General features: G+C 45.2%; 1 protein-coding gene across 1 annotated transcript; it reads right to left on the minus strand.

Annotated features, from left to right (window-relative positions):
- Positions 1 to 925: 925 nt before the first annotated feature.
- On the minus strand, positions 926 to 17,956 carry LYAR (Ly1 antibody reactive). Its single transcript, XM_086404815.1, has 9 exons — positions 17,912 to 17,956; positions 12,501 to 12,678; positions 11,065 to 11,179; positions 10,106 to 10,213; positions 9,925 to 10,008; positions 5,949 to 6,360; positions 5,492 to 5,578; positions 1,776 to 1,861; positions 926 to 1,243 (listed from the first exon to the last, which is right to left on the minus strand). Exons 2-9 carry the CDS (start codon positions 12,620 to 12,622, stop codon positions 1,109 to 1,111), a joined length of 1,149 nt encoding a protein of 382 aa, XP_086260941.1. The 5' UTR covers positions 12,623 to 12,678; positions 17,912 to 17,956; the 3' UTR covers positions 926 to 1,108.
- Positions 17,957 to 18,078: the final 122 nt, after the last annotated feature.

Below are 18,078 nucleotides of genomic sequence, written 5' to 3' on the forward strand. Positions count from 1 at the left end.
GCATATCTCCATCTACCCCGCTGCCCTTCCTCCTGTTAATCCCCCCTGGCCTAATCCTTCCAACACTTGTTCCACGTCCCACTCTTGCTTTCACCTCTAGCAAGAGGTATTAAAGATGCTAGTTAACACTGGTTAAAGGGGAGATTCTTTTCTTTTAAATTTTATTCTATTATTTCTTTTAAGTTTTTTTTCTTTTTTATTTACTTGGCTGTGCCGGGTTTTAGTCGCAGCATGCACGATCTTTGATCTTCGTTGCAGCGTGCGGGAATGTGTGATCTGGTTCCCTGACCATGGATGGAGCCCAGCTCACCTGCACCGGGAGCCCAGGGTCTTAGCCACTGGACTACCAGGGACGTCCCAAAGGAGTGATTCTTACCACACATACCAGCTGTTGAGGGACTCATGGGCAAAACCTACTCAGGTATCAGAAAGTGGCCTGGCTCTCCTCTTGCACAGTGAACGAGGGCTGAGACCATCTAAGCAGGGCACTGAAACGGTAATACAGCTAAACAATGGATTAGCTGTATCGTTAATACGGCTGGTTCCCTGTATTTGGTCACAGGCCACACACCCCCAAATCCAGTCACCGATCAATCTGTCTTTGGCTGAAGATGAACTGGGTCAGAGTGGATGGGTCAGACTTACATAGAAACCCTGACTGAAGAGCAGAACTGGCTGGGCAAGGGTTACTACACATAAACAACTGTTTCGACCGCTCCTGGGTGAAACACCACAACTTTAAACATACATTTAAACCACACCAAAAATTAATGCCCGTAAACCCTCTAAATGTTTAGAAAATGACGTGATAAAAACAAACGCTTTCTAGTCTGATCAAGTTACTTTTTGAATTGTCACAGTTGGTACTATTTCCCATACAAGAATATTTTAAGTAAAATAATTTTCACTGCTACAGAATTAGAACTTGGGATAAGAATATATTTTATTTTCTCATAGAAGTTCTACCAAAAATATACTTTTTTCTTAACTTAAAAATACGGCTTTGGAAAGCAAAATTCGAGTTGTTACAATTTGTTACATGTTTTACAAACAACTATGAAAGGAAAGAGGTCAACAGAATGGACTCAATTATTAAATATAAAGATGTTCATTTTACAAGCTTGACCTTGTCCTTTAACAACTTCAGGGTGGGGTTCTTGCTGATTTTCTTGTTGAAGATGACCAGGAGTTCCTCTTCAGATTTGTGATGTTCATTTGTCACTGCATAATACTGAGCTAAAACCTTCACAAAGAAAGACAGTGGTCAAATAGGTATTAGTCCTGAAAATTTAGGAGTGTTGGTTCTCTGGCCCCCAACACAGCGGACAGTGACAAATCAAAGAACCCAGGTGCTGGTTACATGGGGGTGTCCTGCTTGTGGCAATTCACACAGCTGCACACGTGTGACATGTGGCCGCCTGTGTCAGACACCAGCAAAAAAAAATTACAAAGAGGGAAAAAAACACTGTTCTGGAATAATCGAAAGACAGTAACACATCTAGAGCAGTAATTTTCAGATTTAACACTGACGCTGCTCTGGCTGAGGAGGTGTGGGTCGGGGGGGGGGTGACGCCATCCCCATCCGCACCCTGAACGGCTAAAAAGGAGAAGCTGGAATGTCACTGAGACATACACACACCTATGTTTACAGCGTGTGTATATATACACTCAAGTTTACAGTGTTTCAGATGTAGAAAAACAGAACAGAATTATACATTTTAAAATAAAGAACTGATTCTCCCCAGCATTATATACCTGATTCGCACCCTTCATACCTTTTTCCTTAGCTTCTTGATTGTTATTTCATTGTCTGGGGCCTGTTTCAGAACTGCTTTAATAGTACCCTTCCAGTTGAATTTACCTACAATGTAGAAAATAATATGTAAAATACTGTGTTTTGTGGTACTACAAAAAGGGTTAAGAAACAGCTGTGTGTGAGAGATCCAGTCTCCCTACACCCCAGTCAACATTTGGTAGTGGTACGACGTTTGTAGAGCAAGTTTTTGGTCTTGATGAAGCCTCATTTCTCCACCACCTATTTGCTACGCAGGATATGAACAAGACCAGAATGAACAGGATGCCACAGTTCTGCGTAGCAGGCACCTGACCTGTCCAATCACAGTGGCCGAGAGGCACTGACTCTCGTCTATAATACTCATTCTCAAAATGAGCAGAAAAACTAAGTATCGTTAAGTACCACCATCCTACAAATTCCTGTAGAAAGACATGAGTTATTTCTAATGAACTCAAGATTTACTAAGGATCTGCTAAGATCAGTTCAGTCGGTTCAATTCAGTCACTCAGTCGTGTCCGACTCTTTGTGACCCCATGAATCACAGCACGCCAGGCCTCCCTGTCCATCACCAACTCCCGGAGTTCACTCAGACTCACGTCCATCGAGTCAGTGATGCCATCCAGCCATCTCATCCTCTGTCATCCCCTTCTCCTCCTGCCCCCAATCCCTCCCAGCATCAGAGTCTTTTCCAATGAGTCAACTCTTCGCATGAGGTGGCCAAACAAAAGAGTTCGAAATGCAGTACTTGGATGCAATCTCAAAAACGACAGAATGATCTCTGTTCGTTTCCAAGGCAAACCATTCAATATCACAGTAATCCAAGTCTATGCCCCAACCAGTAACGCTGAAGAAGCTGAAGTTGAAAGGTTCTATGAAGACCTACAAGACCTTTTAGAACTAACACCCAAAAAAGATGTCCTTTTCATTATAGGGGACTGGAATGCAAAAGTAGGAAGTCAAGAAACACCTGGAGTAACAGGCAAATTTGGCCTTGGAATATGGAATGAAGCAGGGCAAAGGCTAATAGAGTTTTGCCAAGAAAATGCACTGGTCATAGCTAAGATCAAGGGGCTGTGTAAACACAGTAAACAAAGCAAAGATTGACAGCAGGCTAGGACTCATCTAGGGAACCTTTACTTCTGGGAAGATGAAGACGAGTATGCAGAAGGTACATAATTCTGATGAAATGAAAGAAATCAAAGATTTAAATCAACAGACATGCCATGTTCATGGCTTGGAAGACAACACAGTAAATAAAGTGATTGATTCTCCCCAAACTGATCCAATTCCTCTATCATCACAGCAAGACTTTTTATAGATAGAGGCAAGATTATTATAAATCTTCTAATTTTGCAACAGAATAAAGTGAGAATAAGCCTACCCCTTTTCAAGACTTTGGATATACCTACTCGAGTCAAGAGTGTGTGGTGGATGGACGGACACACACCAACGAGAGAGAACCCAGAACAGACCCACACCGATGCTGGAGAAAGGCACTTCACTGAGAAAAGACAGCCTTTTTAAATGGTGTGGACCCACTAGACATTGATGAGCAAAGAAATAAACCTTCAACCAAGTTTCATATCTCATAAAAATTAATTCAAAATGCATCATGGACTTGAGTGTAAAATATGCAACTATAAGACCTTTAAGAAAGAAACAGGAAAAAAAAAAAAAAAAAACCTCCATGGATTTAAGGCTGGCAAAGAGTTCTCAGATGACTTCAGAAGTATCATCTCTTAAAGGAAAAACTGACAAACGAGGCTTCATCAAGACCAAAAACTTGCTCTACAAATGCAGTACCGCCACCAAATGCTGACCAGGGTGTAGCGAGACTGGATCTCTCACACACTGCTGGTGGGGATACAGCATGGTACAGCTACTCTTGAAAAACCTGGCTGTTTCTTAAAAAACTAAACATGCAAGTAACGTCCCACACAGCCACTGCACCTCCTGAACACTTCTTCCAGAAAACAGGACACAGGAAAATCTCTACGTGAGGGCTTACAGCCACTTTATTCATCAGGACCACGAACCGGAAATAACCCAGATGTCCGTCAACAGATGAATGGATAACCAAGCCGTGGGACACTCACACCACAGACCACTGCTCACAGTGCAGAGGAATGGACTACTGAGATGTGCAGCCACCTGGATGAATCTCCCTAGAATAAGGCTGAGTGAAAAGGGCCAATCTCAAAAGGTTACACAGTGTGAAGTGAAAGTCGCTCAGTTGTGGCCGACTCTTTGCAACCTGATGGACTATACTGTCCATGGAATTCTCCAGGCCAGAATACTGGAGTGGAGATAGCCTTTCCCTTCTCCAGGGGATCTTCCCAACCCAGGTCTTATGCATTGCAGGCGGATTCTTTACCAACAGAGCTATCAGGGAAGCCCATTACACAGTAAATGATGCCATTTATGTCACATTCTGAAATGACACAATTCCGAAATGGAGAGGAAAACGGAGAGCTACATGGAAGTAAGGGATAGGCTGACCTTTGGGGCAGAGGGGGGATGGGGCGAGAGGAGGGTGGGCGTGGCTATAAGAGGGCAGTGGGAGCATTCCCTGCGGGGACAGGAATGTTTGTCTAATATTTGTCTCTTGACTGTTTAAGGTCAGCACCCAGGGAAGTTTTGTCCTACGGTTGTGGGAGGTCTCAGCCGCAGAGGAAACTGGGTAAGGCCACAGAAGGATCCCTGAAGTCTAATTATTTCTTAAAAATGCACGTGAATCTACAATTATCTCAGACCTAAAAATTTTAAGTTAAAAAAAAAAAAACTTCACATATACAAAGTTATAAGCTAAGAAATCTAACTACACTTGGGCAGTTACTGAACTTCCGTGAATAAAGTCTCAAATCCCATTTGGGCCCTTGGGCCTGTTCTTAGTGGCAGGCCTGGGGGAGTGTTCCCGGTCTGACCAATAGGAACAGCTCTGTGGAGAAGACAGCATTTAACAGGAGCCCTGGACTTCCCAGGTGGCTCAGCTGGTAAAGAATCTGCCTGCGGTGTGGGAGACCTGGGTTCAATCCCTGAGTAAGATCCCCCAGAGAAGGGAAAGGCTACCCACTCCAGTATTCTTGGGTTTCACTTGTGGCTCAGCTGATAAAGAATTCACCTGCAATGTTCGATCCCTGAGTTGGGAAGATCCCCTGGAGAAGGGAAAGGCTACCCACTCCAGTATTCTGGCCTGGAGAATTCCATGGACTGTATAGTCCATGGGGTCTTAAGGAGTCGGACAAGACTGAGTGACTTACACTTTCACTTTGGAGTCTGACAAATACACATTCTGGCTGAAAGAGATGGTGGCTGTTGGGCTCCAAGCAAGGGGATACCAGGGACAGACCCAGAGACAGGAGGAGAAACAGTCAAGCCTGTTCTGTACCTTGGACTTCAGGGTACATCTATGGGAGTGATAAGAGTTAGGAACAAGAAGGGGCTTACTTTAAGCTCCAAAGACCATACATGTCTCCAATCCAGACGGCTCTACATTCTATCCTTACAGCTGGAGAGACCCTTGTGAGACTGACTGACAGAGTACTCACTATTACTCTGAAGTCACACCTTGGAGTATGGGTTTTGCTCCAGACTCTTTCCTGTGCATCCAGAGGGCACGACCCACCTGATGGGCCCAACCCTTCCCCTTCTCCCTCAACCTAGAGAGGGCAGAGCTGCAAAGCACAGTAGCCGTACCTTTTGCAGGAGCCTCATGGTTTTCCGGTTCTCCATCCTCAGAATTTTCTGGGGGCTTAATCTTTTTCTTCTTAGAATTTGCTTCAACTAAGTCATTAGGAAGATTAAAAAAAAAAACAAAAAAAAAAAACATATTTCACATTTATAACAGCACCTACCGTTTAATGAGAGGCCTACAGGGCCAAGCCCCTAAAAAAAAAAACCCATCACCTTGCTCATGCCCCCAGGCACCCCAGTCCCGAGACGTGGGGTTTCTCCTCCAAGGCAGATGACAAAATGGGCAGTCGAGAGGTGGTGTCGCCTGCCCCGGACTAAGCCCAGGTTGGCCTGCTCCCAAACCTTATGCTCTTTGCCGCGAGTGGTTTCAAACAGTAAGGTCTGACATATTTTTATCCATCCCCAACTCACAGCTCAAACATTCTTTAACAAACCCTTGGAGCGTAAGTGAGCCACAAACCTTCTGAGTGCTTGCGCTTTCTTTTCCCTGGACCGGCGTCTGCCTGCTCCCCCACCTCGGTGCCTCCATCCACCGCCCCATCCTGGGCGTGCTCGGCCTTGCTCTTCTTCCTCTGGCTCTTCGTCCCTGAGGAGCCATCGGCTGCCTCCTGCTCGGCCTCCTGTGCTGCTTTGCGCTTTTTAGGCTTCTGACTCTTTGCGTTCTCCTGGTGGTTTTCTAGTCTTAGTTCTTTCTTTTCTTTTTTTGTATTCTTCTGCCGTTCTGCCTTCCTTTCTCTCTTATTCTTCTTGGCCTCTGCTGGCTCTTCAGTGCTGCTGTTTGCTTTGGAGGACGGGACGTCGGCATTGTTCTCTGCACACGGCTTGGTCACTGGCTCTGGCGGCTGCGGATCTGGCCCCTTACCAACAGGTTCCTTATTATTAAGCAAAACCAAGACACACATAAATACTCATTCCAGACACATATCATTGTGTGTATCTACTGAATAAATTCCTCTAAGGAAACTGTTATTACTTACCATTTTATAACTGCGACCCTCACCCCCGCCCCATTGCTCACATGTAGCAGTTAATACACAAAATGAATAAAACTACCCCCAGCCCACATTCCTCTCTGCCTTTAACAGATATTTTCATTCCACTAGAAAAATGAAGGATCTCTATGTCACGGAAAAGTCAGACCTTTAATTCTGGCTCAATAGCCGCCTGTTACGTAGAAGACAGACATGTAGGTGTGGCAGAAACCACCAGATTTATGCATCTGCAGGCCTGGGTTCAAGTTCCAGCTCTGTTCACTAGCCAGGTGACTCAGAGCAAGTTATTTATCTGCTTCAAACCTATTTCCTCATCTATAAACAAAAAGGTAGTGACACCTACCTAACACAGTTTATGTACAAATAAAATGAGAAAAGCTAAGCTTGAGAAAGCAGCTGGATGTACAGGAAGAGTTTTGTAAACTCCTGAGTACTAGACAGAGGTGCCCTTATCACCATCACTGTTCAGATGGATGGCTACCCTGAGAGGAATGTCAGGGAGGGACACCTGGGCGGAATGTCAAGAATGGTAAGTAAGGAACCATGGAAATACGCGCTGGAATAAGACAAACTTCCTATTTACTGCCCCACCTGACTCAAACCGAGTGACTTCAGCACAGCCAGCCCCACTGCCTGCTGCACTCTGACTATAAATATGCTACGGCTTCCACGCCTGCCCCTTCCTAAGAGAGGACGTGGAGCAATTCACTGAACTGCTCCGCAAGCCCTGATGCATCTGCAGGGTTGGGGCCGCTGCAGGGGTCCTGCAAACCCTGGGACTCACGGTCAAGCTCCATCTCTGTTAAGTAACTGGCCAGGTGGTAGTCCTCCTCCTTTCAGAGGCGAGGTCACGAGGGGACCAAATGGAGGAGGACTGGCTTTCACTCCTGTACAAGCACTCTGCTGAGGTCACGTGGCCCGTGAGACCCAGTCATAGGCTCAAAGAGTAGTATTTGGGTATTGAGACTAAACAACTGGAGTTTTTTCAGTAAGAATTCAGAGATCAAATCATCCAGGCACATGCCGGGGAGGCAGGCGATGAGCTCAGAAAGGACTCAAGAGGAAGGGGGACCAGGACACCTCGCCCTGTCCTACAAGTTCCGTCCTATGGTACAGTGTGTTGTGAGCAGCAACCCACCAGGGTCAGAGCACCGCAGCCCCAGGCCTGACCCCTTCAGCCCAGTCTCCAGCTGCTGCCCTGCCTCCACTTCCTAACCAAGTCCGCCCCCTGCACTCCAGCTTCTAGGAGAGAGGGGAGACAGGAGGGAGGGAAGGAAGGAGGGAGGGAGACACACACTCACCCAACCAGCAGCCACTCAATCAATGAGTGAACAAACTCACATCCCACCAGCTTCCTACTTCGTTCCAGACTCTCCTCCAACGTGGTCTCCTTAGACACGATTTCACTGCCTCTGTCCTGACAGTGAGACTCTCCCCTCCTTCACTCTCTGCCCTGTCCTCTGCCTCCCATTTCTTCCTGGCCTGTGTCACCACCTGACATCACAGCATCAGCTCTTAGAGCAGCTGTCGGTCTCTCCTGCCAGAATGCAGCTCTGGAGGGAGGGACCCAGGTCCAAGGATGGCTGGGTCCACAGTTACCAGGTGCCGCTGTGCACTGGGGCAGTGAGTGTTTCACCTGAGAAGGATACAAAGCCTCCAGCCCAGCACCCCCAGGGCCTTGGCACCATCTCCACCTCCAACTCCAGGACATGCTGGGACATTCACTGCCCAAAAGCAATGACAAGCTGCATTTTACAGAGCTCAGAGTTTACCACGAGCTGCTTACTGGTTATCTTATTTAATTCTTATATATTCACAGCTTCAAAAATGAAATTGGAAAACTCTATTTTTTGAACTCTGGAGTTAAGCTAAATAACCACAGACTTTTATGACTGTTAGCTAAAATAATGGAAGTGAGAGTGAAAGTCACTCAGTCACGTCCAACCCTTTGCGACCCCATGGACTATACAGTCCGTGGAATTCTCCAGGCCAGAATACTGGAGTGGGTAGCCTTTCCCTTCTCCAGGGGATCTTCCCAACCCAGGAATCGAAGCCAGGTCTCCCGCATTGCAGGCGGATTCTTTACCAGCTGAGCCACAAGGGAAGCCCCAAATAATGGAAATAACCTTTAAAAAAATAGGTGCCACACAAGTGCCAATTGAATGATTGGTTACAAGGTTTCAAGGGCCCATTCGTGTGTTTAGAGACAAATGCTAGATGCACTGCCAAGAGAAAGTTTCATTTTTTATCCCAATTTGTGGTCACAACTGTTCTCTCTGCATAAAGCACATCAACAGCGGACAACTGTGAGGAGAATAGAAGCCCAGTTGGACCCCACTGTTGTTTTGAAACACTAATGATGTCTTCAGATGGGATATAAGCTCCAAGTAGGGGCAAAGTGCAACTGAGTTAATGAGAAAAAATGTTGAACAACGGAAGCAAGGACATGCCTACAAGACGTCACACCACAACTTTCTGCAGGTGTATTCCACATCTGGGGCCTCTCGGATCAAAGCATCTTCTCGGAAGGTGGTCTACTGATGTGTTCCAAGCAATCCCTCTGGCCACTGGAAGGAAGGAGACCAGCACCTACCGAGCGCCCACGCCCTGCTGGGCACGAGCTGGGAGGCTTGTACTCCCTCATCTGCTTTAATACTAGGACACGATCCCTCACCCCACACCTACCAGAATACCTGGTCACCCTCTCTTGTTCTCACCCTGTTTATTTTTCCTTCCTGCCACGATCACCCACCTGAGATGTTTTTCTGTTTTTCGTTCAGGGCCTGACTCGTATTGGGCACAGTAAGTACTGAGTCTTTTGTGTTGTCGCTTAGTTGCTAAGTCACGTCCGACTCTTTTGCGACCCCATGGACTGTGTAGCCCACCAGGCTCCTCTGTCCACGGGATTTCCCAGGCAAGGATACTGGAGTGGATTGCCATACCCTCCTCCAGGGGATCGCCCCGACCCAGGGATCCAACCCAGGTCTCCCGTACCGCAGGCAGATTCTTTCCACTGAGCCATCTGGGAAGCCCCTACTTAGTCTAACGATCCACCTCTATTTAAGACAAGGAAACGAAGGCTCAGAGAGGTTAAATAAAATGCCCAAGAGCAAACGCCTGGCAAATAGCAAAGTAGGGATTCAAATCGGGTTTGTCAGAAACCCAAAGCCCCTGTTCTTTTCCAATCATCCCACTACTTGATGTCTAAGCCGATCAAGTCTAGTCAGCTGGTACTGTTATCAAAGATCGGGATTAAATACCTTTCTCTGCACAATAAGGAAATCTTCTCTGCAGTGCACTCAGTGTATTCCTTCCCATTAATGAAGGCACAAAGAGGCTCTCTGAAAAAGAAGGCTGTCTTGACCTCCAAAGATAAGACATTCCCGTTTCATTTTTACTAACCACTTTTGCCACACTGCAAGTCTAGAGTGAGATTGGACTTACACTGCTGGAAGCTTCGGAAAAGATATTCCACACCTGCTCCAGGATAGATTCATTATGAACTTTTAAACTGTTCTTCATCCAATTCTGTATGGGTGAAAAAGAAAAAAGAAAAAACCCCACTTATCCCATATGCGGAAGTGCCCATATCCCCTCCGTCAGGGAAGTCCAGTCAAATACATACCTGAAATTTTGCCCTTTTCCTGGGAACGTTGTCAAAACCACTAATTTGCTCTAATAGTTCCCTCACTTTGGGGCTGACATTGGGTCTTTTTATTAATTCATGAATTTTCTACAGAAAAGGAAGATAAAAGCAATAAACAATCGACAGATGAGTTTCATGAAAGTCAAACTGCTGGGTTCACACCTCAAGTCCAGATTCTGGGTTAATGTCTATGTTTACAGATTCAACAGAGTGCTCAAAGGCCAGAGCAATTTATTGTTGCTGTTCAGTTGCTAAGTCATGTCTGACTTTTGGTGACCCCATGGACCGCAGCCCGCCAGGCTTCCCTCTGCTTCACTATCTCCCCGAGACTAAGGCAAGAAATAAAAGGCATCCACACTGGAAAGAAAGAAGTAAAATGATCTCTGTCCCCAGACAACATGGTCTTACATGTCAAAAACCCAAAAGATTTCACAGAAAGAATCTTTAGGACTAAGTTCAGCGGTTGCAGGATACAAAAAAATCAACACTCAAAAATCAAGCTGCATTTCTCTACACTAATAAAGAACAAATTGGAGAGGAAATTAATAAACAATTCCACTTATAATACTATCTAATACTATCAAAAAGAATAAAATACTTAGGGATAAACTTAACTAACCAACGAGGTAAAATACATATAAACTGAAAACTAAAAAACACTGCTGAGAGAAATTAAAGAAGATACAAGGAAACAGAAAGACATCCCATGTTCAAGAACTGAAGACAATATTAAAATGTCAATACTATTCAAAGAGAGCTACAGGTTCAGATGTAACCTCTATCAAAAGATGAAACAGTCCTGGAGATGGATGGTGGTGATGGCTGTACAACACTGTGAATGTACTTGGTTGCATGGGATACATTTATTTTTGTCTTCCCAGGCTACTCAAGAAGGCAGGTGACAGATGAAACTGCTTGATGAATTAGGAAGACCTTACCTGAATCCAAGCCTGCTGTTTAACATCGCCTTTGTGGGTTTTACCTTCATACCCTTTGCCACCATACTTCTGATCTTCACTTATGCATTTCACATGGTTTTTATAGTCATCGCCCCTTAAAGTGAGAAAGTTCCACCGTTAGAATGATTCCCAAATCGGAGTCTGTGCAAAGCTAGCATGCAGTCCACACTTACCTTCCCATCTGTGCTCTGCATGACCACCCCACCCCTTTCACTTACTACGCTGATAACCTCCTGGTCACATCACATTTCCTTCCTCCCAACTGTTCAAATCCCACCACCAAACTTTCCACCCATTTTTATATACAAATGTCTTAAAATCATATTGATGCGCACTATTTTTTTTTAAGTCATAAGCGAATAGTCATAAATAAAAAAGAATTCTCTGCAACAGGGTGGCTTTAAGTTACAAAACCTGTAGGGTTTCCTGGTAATATATAGCAAACAATCAATCATCAGCTGTAGACTAAGTTAAAAGGTGGTATAAAATGGTAGTTATCAGGTCATGAGAAAGTTCTGGATCTTGGGAGTCTTGGAAAAAAAGGACACTCGATTCTGTCTTATATGATCGTTTGAAGCTCTACAGGGTCCTCAGGGAAACACTGGGAAGAAGTCAGGGGCAAAGTCCCTCAAGGAGAAACAGCCCAATTTTCACCTGTTCTGTATATCCTTCCTCCTAGGATTAGGTACGAAAAAAGACTTTATCACCTTCCAAACATTTTTTTTTTTTTTTAATCACTGCTTTAGAATGAAATTAAAAGGGACTGTTTGCAAATATCTCTCAAATGCTACAGAGGCCAGTAGGGCCCACGTGCCAAAAGCTGAACCCTCTGAAGCTGAAGGCAATCAGTGTAAGAATGAGGGTAGCCAACTGCAGACAACCCTCCCTGAGAAACACTGGATGGGCAGGACCCACCCTGCCCCGTCTCCTCAGTCCTCTCCTCTCCAGAGACCCCTTCACTGGAAGCACCTGCCTCACTCGGGGCCAGGGGCTTCACTCCCCCCATCAGCTCTGATTTTCTGGGGGAGGACGAGTCTCTTCTCCCAGGGATCTCCACTGTGAATGCATAACTTCATTTTTGGGTCTGTAAATCCATCGCTTCCCTGTGATCAGCACAGCACACCCAGAAACCCTGCTCTGCATGCTCACCTCCCTGGCTCCGGTAATGGTGCCAAGGACAGGTCAGCAAGTGCCATGGACTCATCAGATTATGACCAAACCCGCAACTTCCTTTTTTTCTGAGTCTTCTCTTTGCATCAGCTTTAAAGAGCAAATGGTCCTGGCAGGCACTACATTTTTTTCTTAATTTTCTTTCCTCAAATTTGCCTCTTGCTCTTTTTTTTTTTTAAATGCTTTGTGGAACCAACGATCCCATAACTGGTCTGGACATTTAGTACAAATCCACACGGACTTACCAGAAGTCTTTGCCACAGTCGATGCAGGAAAGACATTCACAGTTTCGGCAAAGAGCCACGTGCTTTTCCACTTGTACCTTCTTCACTGATTCACCACATGCATTGCATGTAAAAAATACCATTTTTAGCTAAATGATTAAATATTTTTTTTTACCCAAGATGGGTTTTAAGCCCTGTCCTAAAAAAAAATTAAAAAGGAAAAAAGATAATTATCATTGTAATGTGAAACTTCTTTTCCAAATATATGAAAATAACACAATAGAATCAAAGCTGATTCATAATCTACATTAACCTTTACCATCATCTAAGTAAAACTGTATTCAACAATATTCACACGGCTGAAAACTGGTTGAGTGTGTGCTCACCATGCGCTGGGCTTTATTCTAAAAGCTTTACGTCTATGGACTTCATTAACCCTCACAGCAACCCTATGAGGGAAGGACTCTCGTCGTTCACAATTTACTCATGGTATTGGGACTCAGACTAAGGAAACTGTCCAAAGTCACGCAGTAGCAGAACCAGGATTTAAACTTGGCAGGCTGGCTCTAGAGATGAAGTTTGGGGATGTCATGTGCAATATCCTACTTTTTCCAATAACTTTAAGTGCACACATGCAGTCTCTTTCTCTCTACTGCCTCTAGGTGAGCACTTAAAAGTACTCCAAGTTTCCAAATACAATAAGAACACAGCCAAAGGGGAATCATGGAAAGTTCACAAAGTGGAGAAGAGACCTAAAACTCATTCCTATAAGCACAAACAGCACTCATACAGGCATAACCGTGTATCCACAGGTGTTAAAAATGCAGATGTGCGCATCAGTTTCAGCAGACAGGAGCAGATGTGGTCCCCTGTTGGCTCAATCAGAAACCACAGAACCCTTCCAGGTGTCCCAATGCTGGGTGCTGAACTACTGGAGTGGGTTCCCAAACCCAGGCGTCTGGAGCACTGCCCCGTGATTCAGTGGGTCCATACCTACACATAACTACCATTTAAAAAGTTCATGGAGGTGCTACTGCCCTCAACAAAACACAAATTCATTTAAAAGTGTGCTAGAAATCACTGTAACTTTCCAAGATTCAGTTCAGTTGCTCAGTTGTGTCCGACTCTTTGCAACCCCATGGACTGCAGCACACCAGGTTTCCCTGTCCATCACCAACTCCTGGAGCTTGCTCAAACTCATGTCCATCGAGTAGGTGATACCATCCAACCATCTCATTCTCTGTCACCCACTTCTGCTCCCACCTTCAATCTTTCCCAGCATCAAGGTCTTTTTCTATAAGTAACTTCTTCACATCAGGTGGCCAAAATATTGGAGCTTTAGCATCAATCCTTCCAATGAATATTCAGGACTGATTTCCTTTAGGATTGACTGGTTTGATCTCCCTGCAGTCCAAGAGACTCTCAAGAGTCTTCTTCAACACCACAGTTCAAAAGCATCAGTTCTTTGGCACTCAGCTTTCTTTATAGTCCAACTCTCACATCCATACATGACGACTGGAAAAACCATAGCTTTGACTAGAAGGACCTTTGTTGGCAAAGTAATGTCTCTGCTTTTTAATATGCTATCTAGGTTGGTCATAGCTTTCCTTTCAAGGAACAAGCATCTTTTAATCTCATGGCTGCAGTCACCATTGGCAGAGATTTTTGGAGCCAAGGAAAAAAAGTTTGTCACTGTTTCCACTATTTTCCCATCTACTTGCCATGAAGTGATGGGATTCAATGCCATGATCTTGGTTTTTTGAATGTTGAGTTTTAAGCCAGCCTTTTCACTTTCCTCTTTCACCTTCATCAAGAGGTTCTTCAGTTCCTCTTCACTTTCTGCCATAAGGGTGACGTCATCTGCATTTTTGAGGTTATTGATATTTCTCCCAGCAATCCTGATTCCAGCTTGTGCTTCATCCAGCCCACCATTTTGCATGATGTACTCTGCATATAAGTTAAATAAGCAGAGTGACAATATATAGCCTCGACATACTACCTTCCCAATTTAGAACCAGTCCATTGTTCCATGTCCGGTTCTAACTGTTGCTTCTTGACCTGCATACAGATTTCTCAGGAGGCAGGTAAGGTGGTCTGGTACTCCCATCTCTTGAAGAATTTTCCAGTTTGATGTGATCCACACAGTCAAAGACTTTGGCATAGTCAATAAAGCAGAAGTAGATGTTTTTCTGGAACACTCTTGCTTTTTCAATGATCCAAAGTATGTGGGCAATTTGATCTCTGGTTCCTCTGCCTTTTCTAAATCCAGCTGGAACATTTGGAAGTTCTCAATTCACATACTGTCGAAGATATGTTTGGAGAATTTTGAGCATTACTTTACTAGCATGTGAGATGAGTAGAATTGTGCAGTAGTTTTAGCATTCTTTGGCATTGCCTTTCTTTGGGATTAGAATGAAAACTGACTTTTTCCAGTCCTGTAGCCACTGCTGCGTTTTCCAAATTGGCTGGCAATTGAATGCAGCACTATACATGACCACTGGAAAAACCATAGCCTTGACTAGACGGACCTTTGTTGGCAAAGTGATGTCTGTGCTTTTCAATATGCAATCTAGGTTGATCATAACTTTCCTTCCCAGGAGTAAGCGTCTTTTAATTTCATGGCTGCAGTCACCATCTGTAGTGATTTTGGAGCCCAAAAAGATAAAGTCTGACACTGTTTCCACTGTTTCCCCATCTATTTGCCATGAAGTGATGGGACCAGATGCCATGATCTTCGTTTTCTGAATGTTGAGCTTTAAGCCAACTTTTTTACTCTCCTCTTTCACTTTCATCAAGAGGCCTTTGAGTTCCTCTTCACTTTCTGCCATAAGGGTGGTGTCATCTGCATACCTGAGGTGACTGATATTTCTCCCGGCAACCTTGATTCCAGCTTGGGCTTCTTCCAGCCCAGCGTTTCTCATGATGTACTCTGCACACAAGTTAAATAAGCAGGGTGACAATATACAGCCTTGACAAACTCCTTTTCCTATTTGGAACCAGTCTGTTGTTCCATGTCCAGTTCTAACTGTTGCTTCCTGACTTGCATACAGGTTTCTCAAGAGGCAGGTCAGGTGGTCTGGTAGTCCCATCTCTTTCAGAATTTCCGACAGTTTATTGTGATCCACACAGTCAAAGGCTTTGGCATAGTCAATAAAGCAGAAATAGATGTTTTTCTGGAACTCTCTTGCTTTTTCCATGATCCAGCGGATGTTGGCAATTTGGTCTCTGGTTCCTCTGCCTTTTCTAAAACCAGATTGAACATCTGGAAGTTCACGGTTCACGTATTGCTGAAGCCTGGCTTGGAGAATTTTGAGCATTACTTTACTAGCGTGTGAGATGAGTGTAATTGTGTGGTAGTTTGAGCATTCTTTGGCATTGCCTTTCTTTGGGATTGGAGTGAAAACTGACCTTTTCCAGTCCTGTGGCCACTGCTGAGTTTTCCAAATTTGCTGGCATATTGAGTGCAACACTTTCACAGCATCATCTTTCAGGATTTGAAATACCTCAACTGGAATTCCATCACCTCCACTAGCTTTGTTCGTAGTGGTGCCTTCTAAGGCCCACTTGACTTCACATTCCAGCATATCTGGCTCTAGGTCAGTGATCATACCATCGTGATTATCTTGGTCATGAAGATCTTTTTTGTATAGTTCTTCTGTGTATTTTTGCCACCTCTTCTTAATATCTTCTGCTTCTGTTAGGTCCATACCATTTCTGTCCTTTATCGAGCCCATCTTTGCATGAAATGTTCCCTTGGTAACTCTAATTTTCTTGGAGAGATCTCTAGTCTTTCCATTCTGTTATTTTCCTCTATTTCTTTGCATTGATCGCTGAGGAAGGCTTTCTTATCTCTTCTTGCTATTCTTTGGAACTCTGCATTCAGATGCGTGTATCTTACCTTTTCTCCTTTGCTTTTCACTTCTCTTCTTTTCACAGCTATTTGTAAGGCCTCCCCAGGCAGCCATTTTGCTTTTTTGCATTTCTTTTCCATGGAGATGTTCTTGATCCCTATCTCCTGTATAATGTCAGGAACCTCAGTCCATAGTTCATCAGGCATTCTATCAGATCTAGTCCCTAAAATCTATTTCTCACTTCCACTGTATAATCATAAGGGATTTGATTTAGGTCATACCTGAATGGTCTTACTATTCTTAAAAAAAATTCCTTCACAAACATATACACACAGACCTAAACCCCACTGACATCATCACCACCAAAACTGCCCACCTTAAGGGCCAACCTGTCAACAGCCTCCAGTGAGCCCTGAGACCTGAAGCAAGTCATTGTCACCTAGGGACTTAAGTTCTTCAGGCTGTGAAACAATGCATTAGGCCAACTAGGCTAGCTCTGAGCTCCTCCCAAGAGGAAAACTCCAAGAAACCAGGGGCATGGTGAAAGGGAAAGACAGACAAGCACACACTGTACACCATCACGCAGAAGCTCCTGACTGCAGGGTATACAGTCAGGCAGGATCTCTCCCTTGCTCTGCAAAGACTCTCAAGGAAGGTACATCCATCTCCACTTGACAGATGAGCCAAGGCCCACAGAAGCTGAGTGGTGTCTCTCAAACCCCAAGTTCCAGTCTCACACCCTCCCCACATACTACATCAACAGCAGTGGTTTAAACAGCATCTGTTCACTGGTGTAATAACTACCTGTGGAAGCCGACACGTCAGGCACTACGTTAGGCACCGGGGGGACTGAGGGTGCTGTGTGAATAAATCCCAGGTAGGCACTCTGCGAGAATGGTAGGCTTGCAAGCACTCAAACTCCACCTCATGCCTCTAACCTCTCCACAAAGGCAGGGGCTGCAGAAATCCGGACATTGACGGATCATCTACTATGTGCCAAGCTCTGGCTCCTGTAATACTCACAAGAATCCTCTGAGTTAGGTAGGTTCTATTATTATTTCCTTTTGACAGACCAGGCACAAAGGGGTTCAATAACTGTCAACAAGCTACACGTGCAGTTGGTGGCAAACCTGGATTCACAACGCAGCTACTCCCGGCCCTAAAGCCCCGCGCTCTCAACCATGCCCTAAGGGCCTCCTCCTTGGGGATCGAGCTCCCCAAGACTCAAAGAAGGCAAGTGCCTCGTCCCCAATATGCCGCAAGCCTGCACAACGCAGTCCGGTGGGGGAACCAACCAACCATCCCGGCTGGAACCCCCTCTACGGGTTCCCAGCACGACTTTTCCATTTTAAAACCCGGAGGAACTGGTCATTCTAACTCCAGGACTCCTTCCATTTCCCCCAGAGCACGAATGAAACTTGAATGCATTTCTTTCTTCCATGAGTTTAAGCCAAAGGAAAGACTCTCTAACGGTGGAAACGCAGGCAACGGCCACTGCGCCCACCCTACCCCGCTCCACCCCCAGCCCCACAGCTTGAGCTCCAGCCCCACAGGTCGGACCTCTGGGCCACCGCCCCTCACCTCTCAGCCAGCGCCCGCCAACGGTTTCAACCCGCCGAGAAAGGAGCACGTGGAATCGCGGTTTCCCGCAAGGCTCTATAACCTGCGCCTCCCTCCAGGGCTTCCGCGCGCAGAATTCGCTTCGGAGGCGCCCCGCGCGCCTGCGCGCCGCGACCACACCTCCTGGC

This window comes from Bos grunniens, chromosome 6 (genome assembly GCF_055505025.1).
Source record: "Bos grunniens cultivar Pamir isolate PY7600 chromosome 6, Bosgru_T2T1.0, whole genome shotgun sequence".
NCBI lineage: Eukaryota > Metazoa > Chordata > Mammalia > Artiodactyla > Bovidae > Bos > Bos grunniens.

What these genes read in the sequence shown, in the direction of transcription:
- LYAR (XM_086404815.1), bottom strand. Translation starts at nt 12,622, where the DNA reads ATGGTATTTTTTACATGCAATGCATGTGGTGAATCAGTGAAGAAGGTA. An exon ending in AACAGCAGGCTTGGATTCAG is followed by an intron (nt 10,214 to 11,064) that starts GTAAGGTCTTCC and finishes CCTTTTCTGTAG; the next exon opens with AAAATTCATGAATTAATAAA. An exon ending in CCATGAGGCTCCTGCAAAAG is followed by an intron (nt 1,862 to 5,491) that starts GTACGGCTACTG and finishes TCTACATTGTAG; the next exon opens with GTAAATTCAACTGGAAGGGT.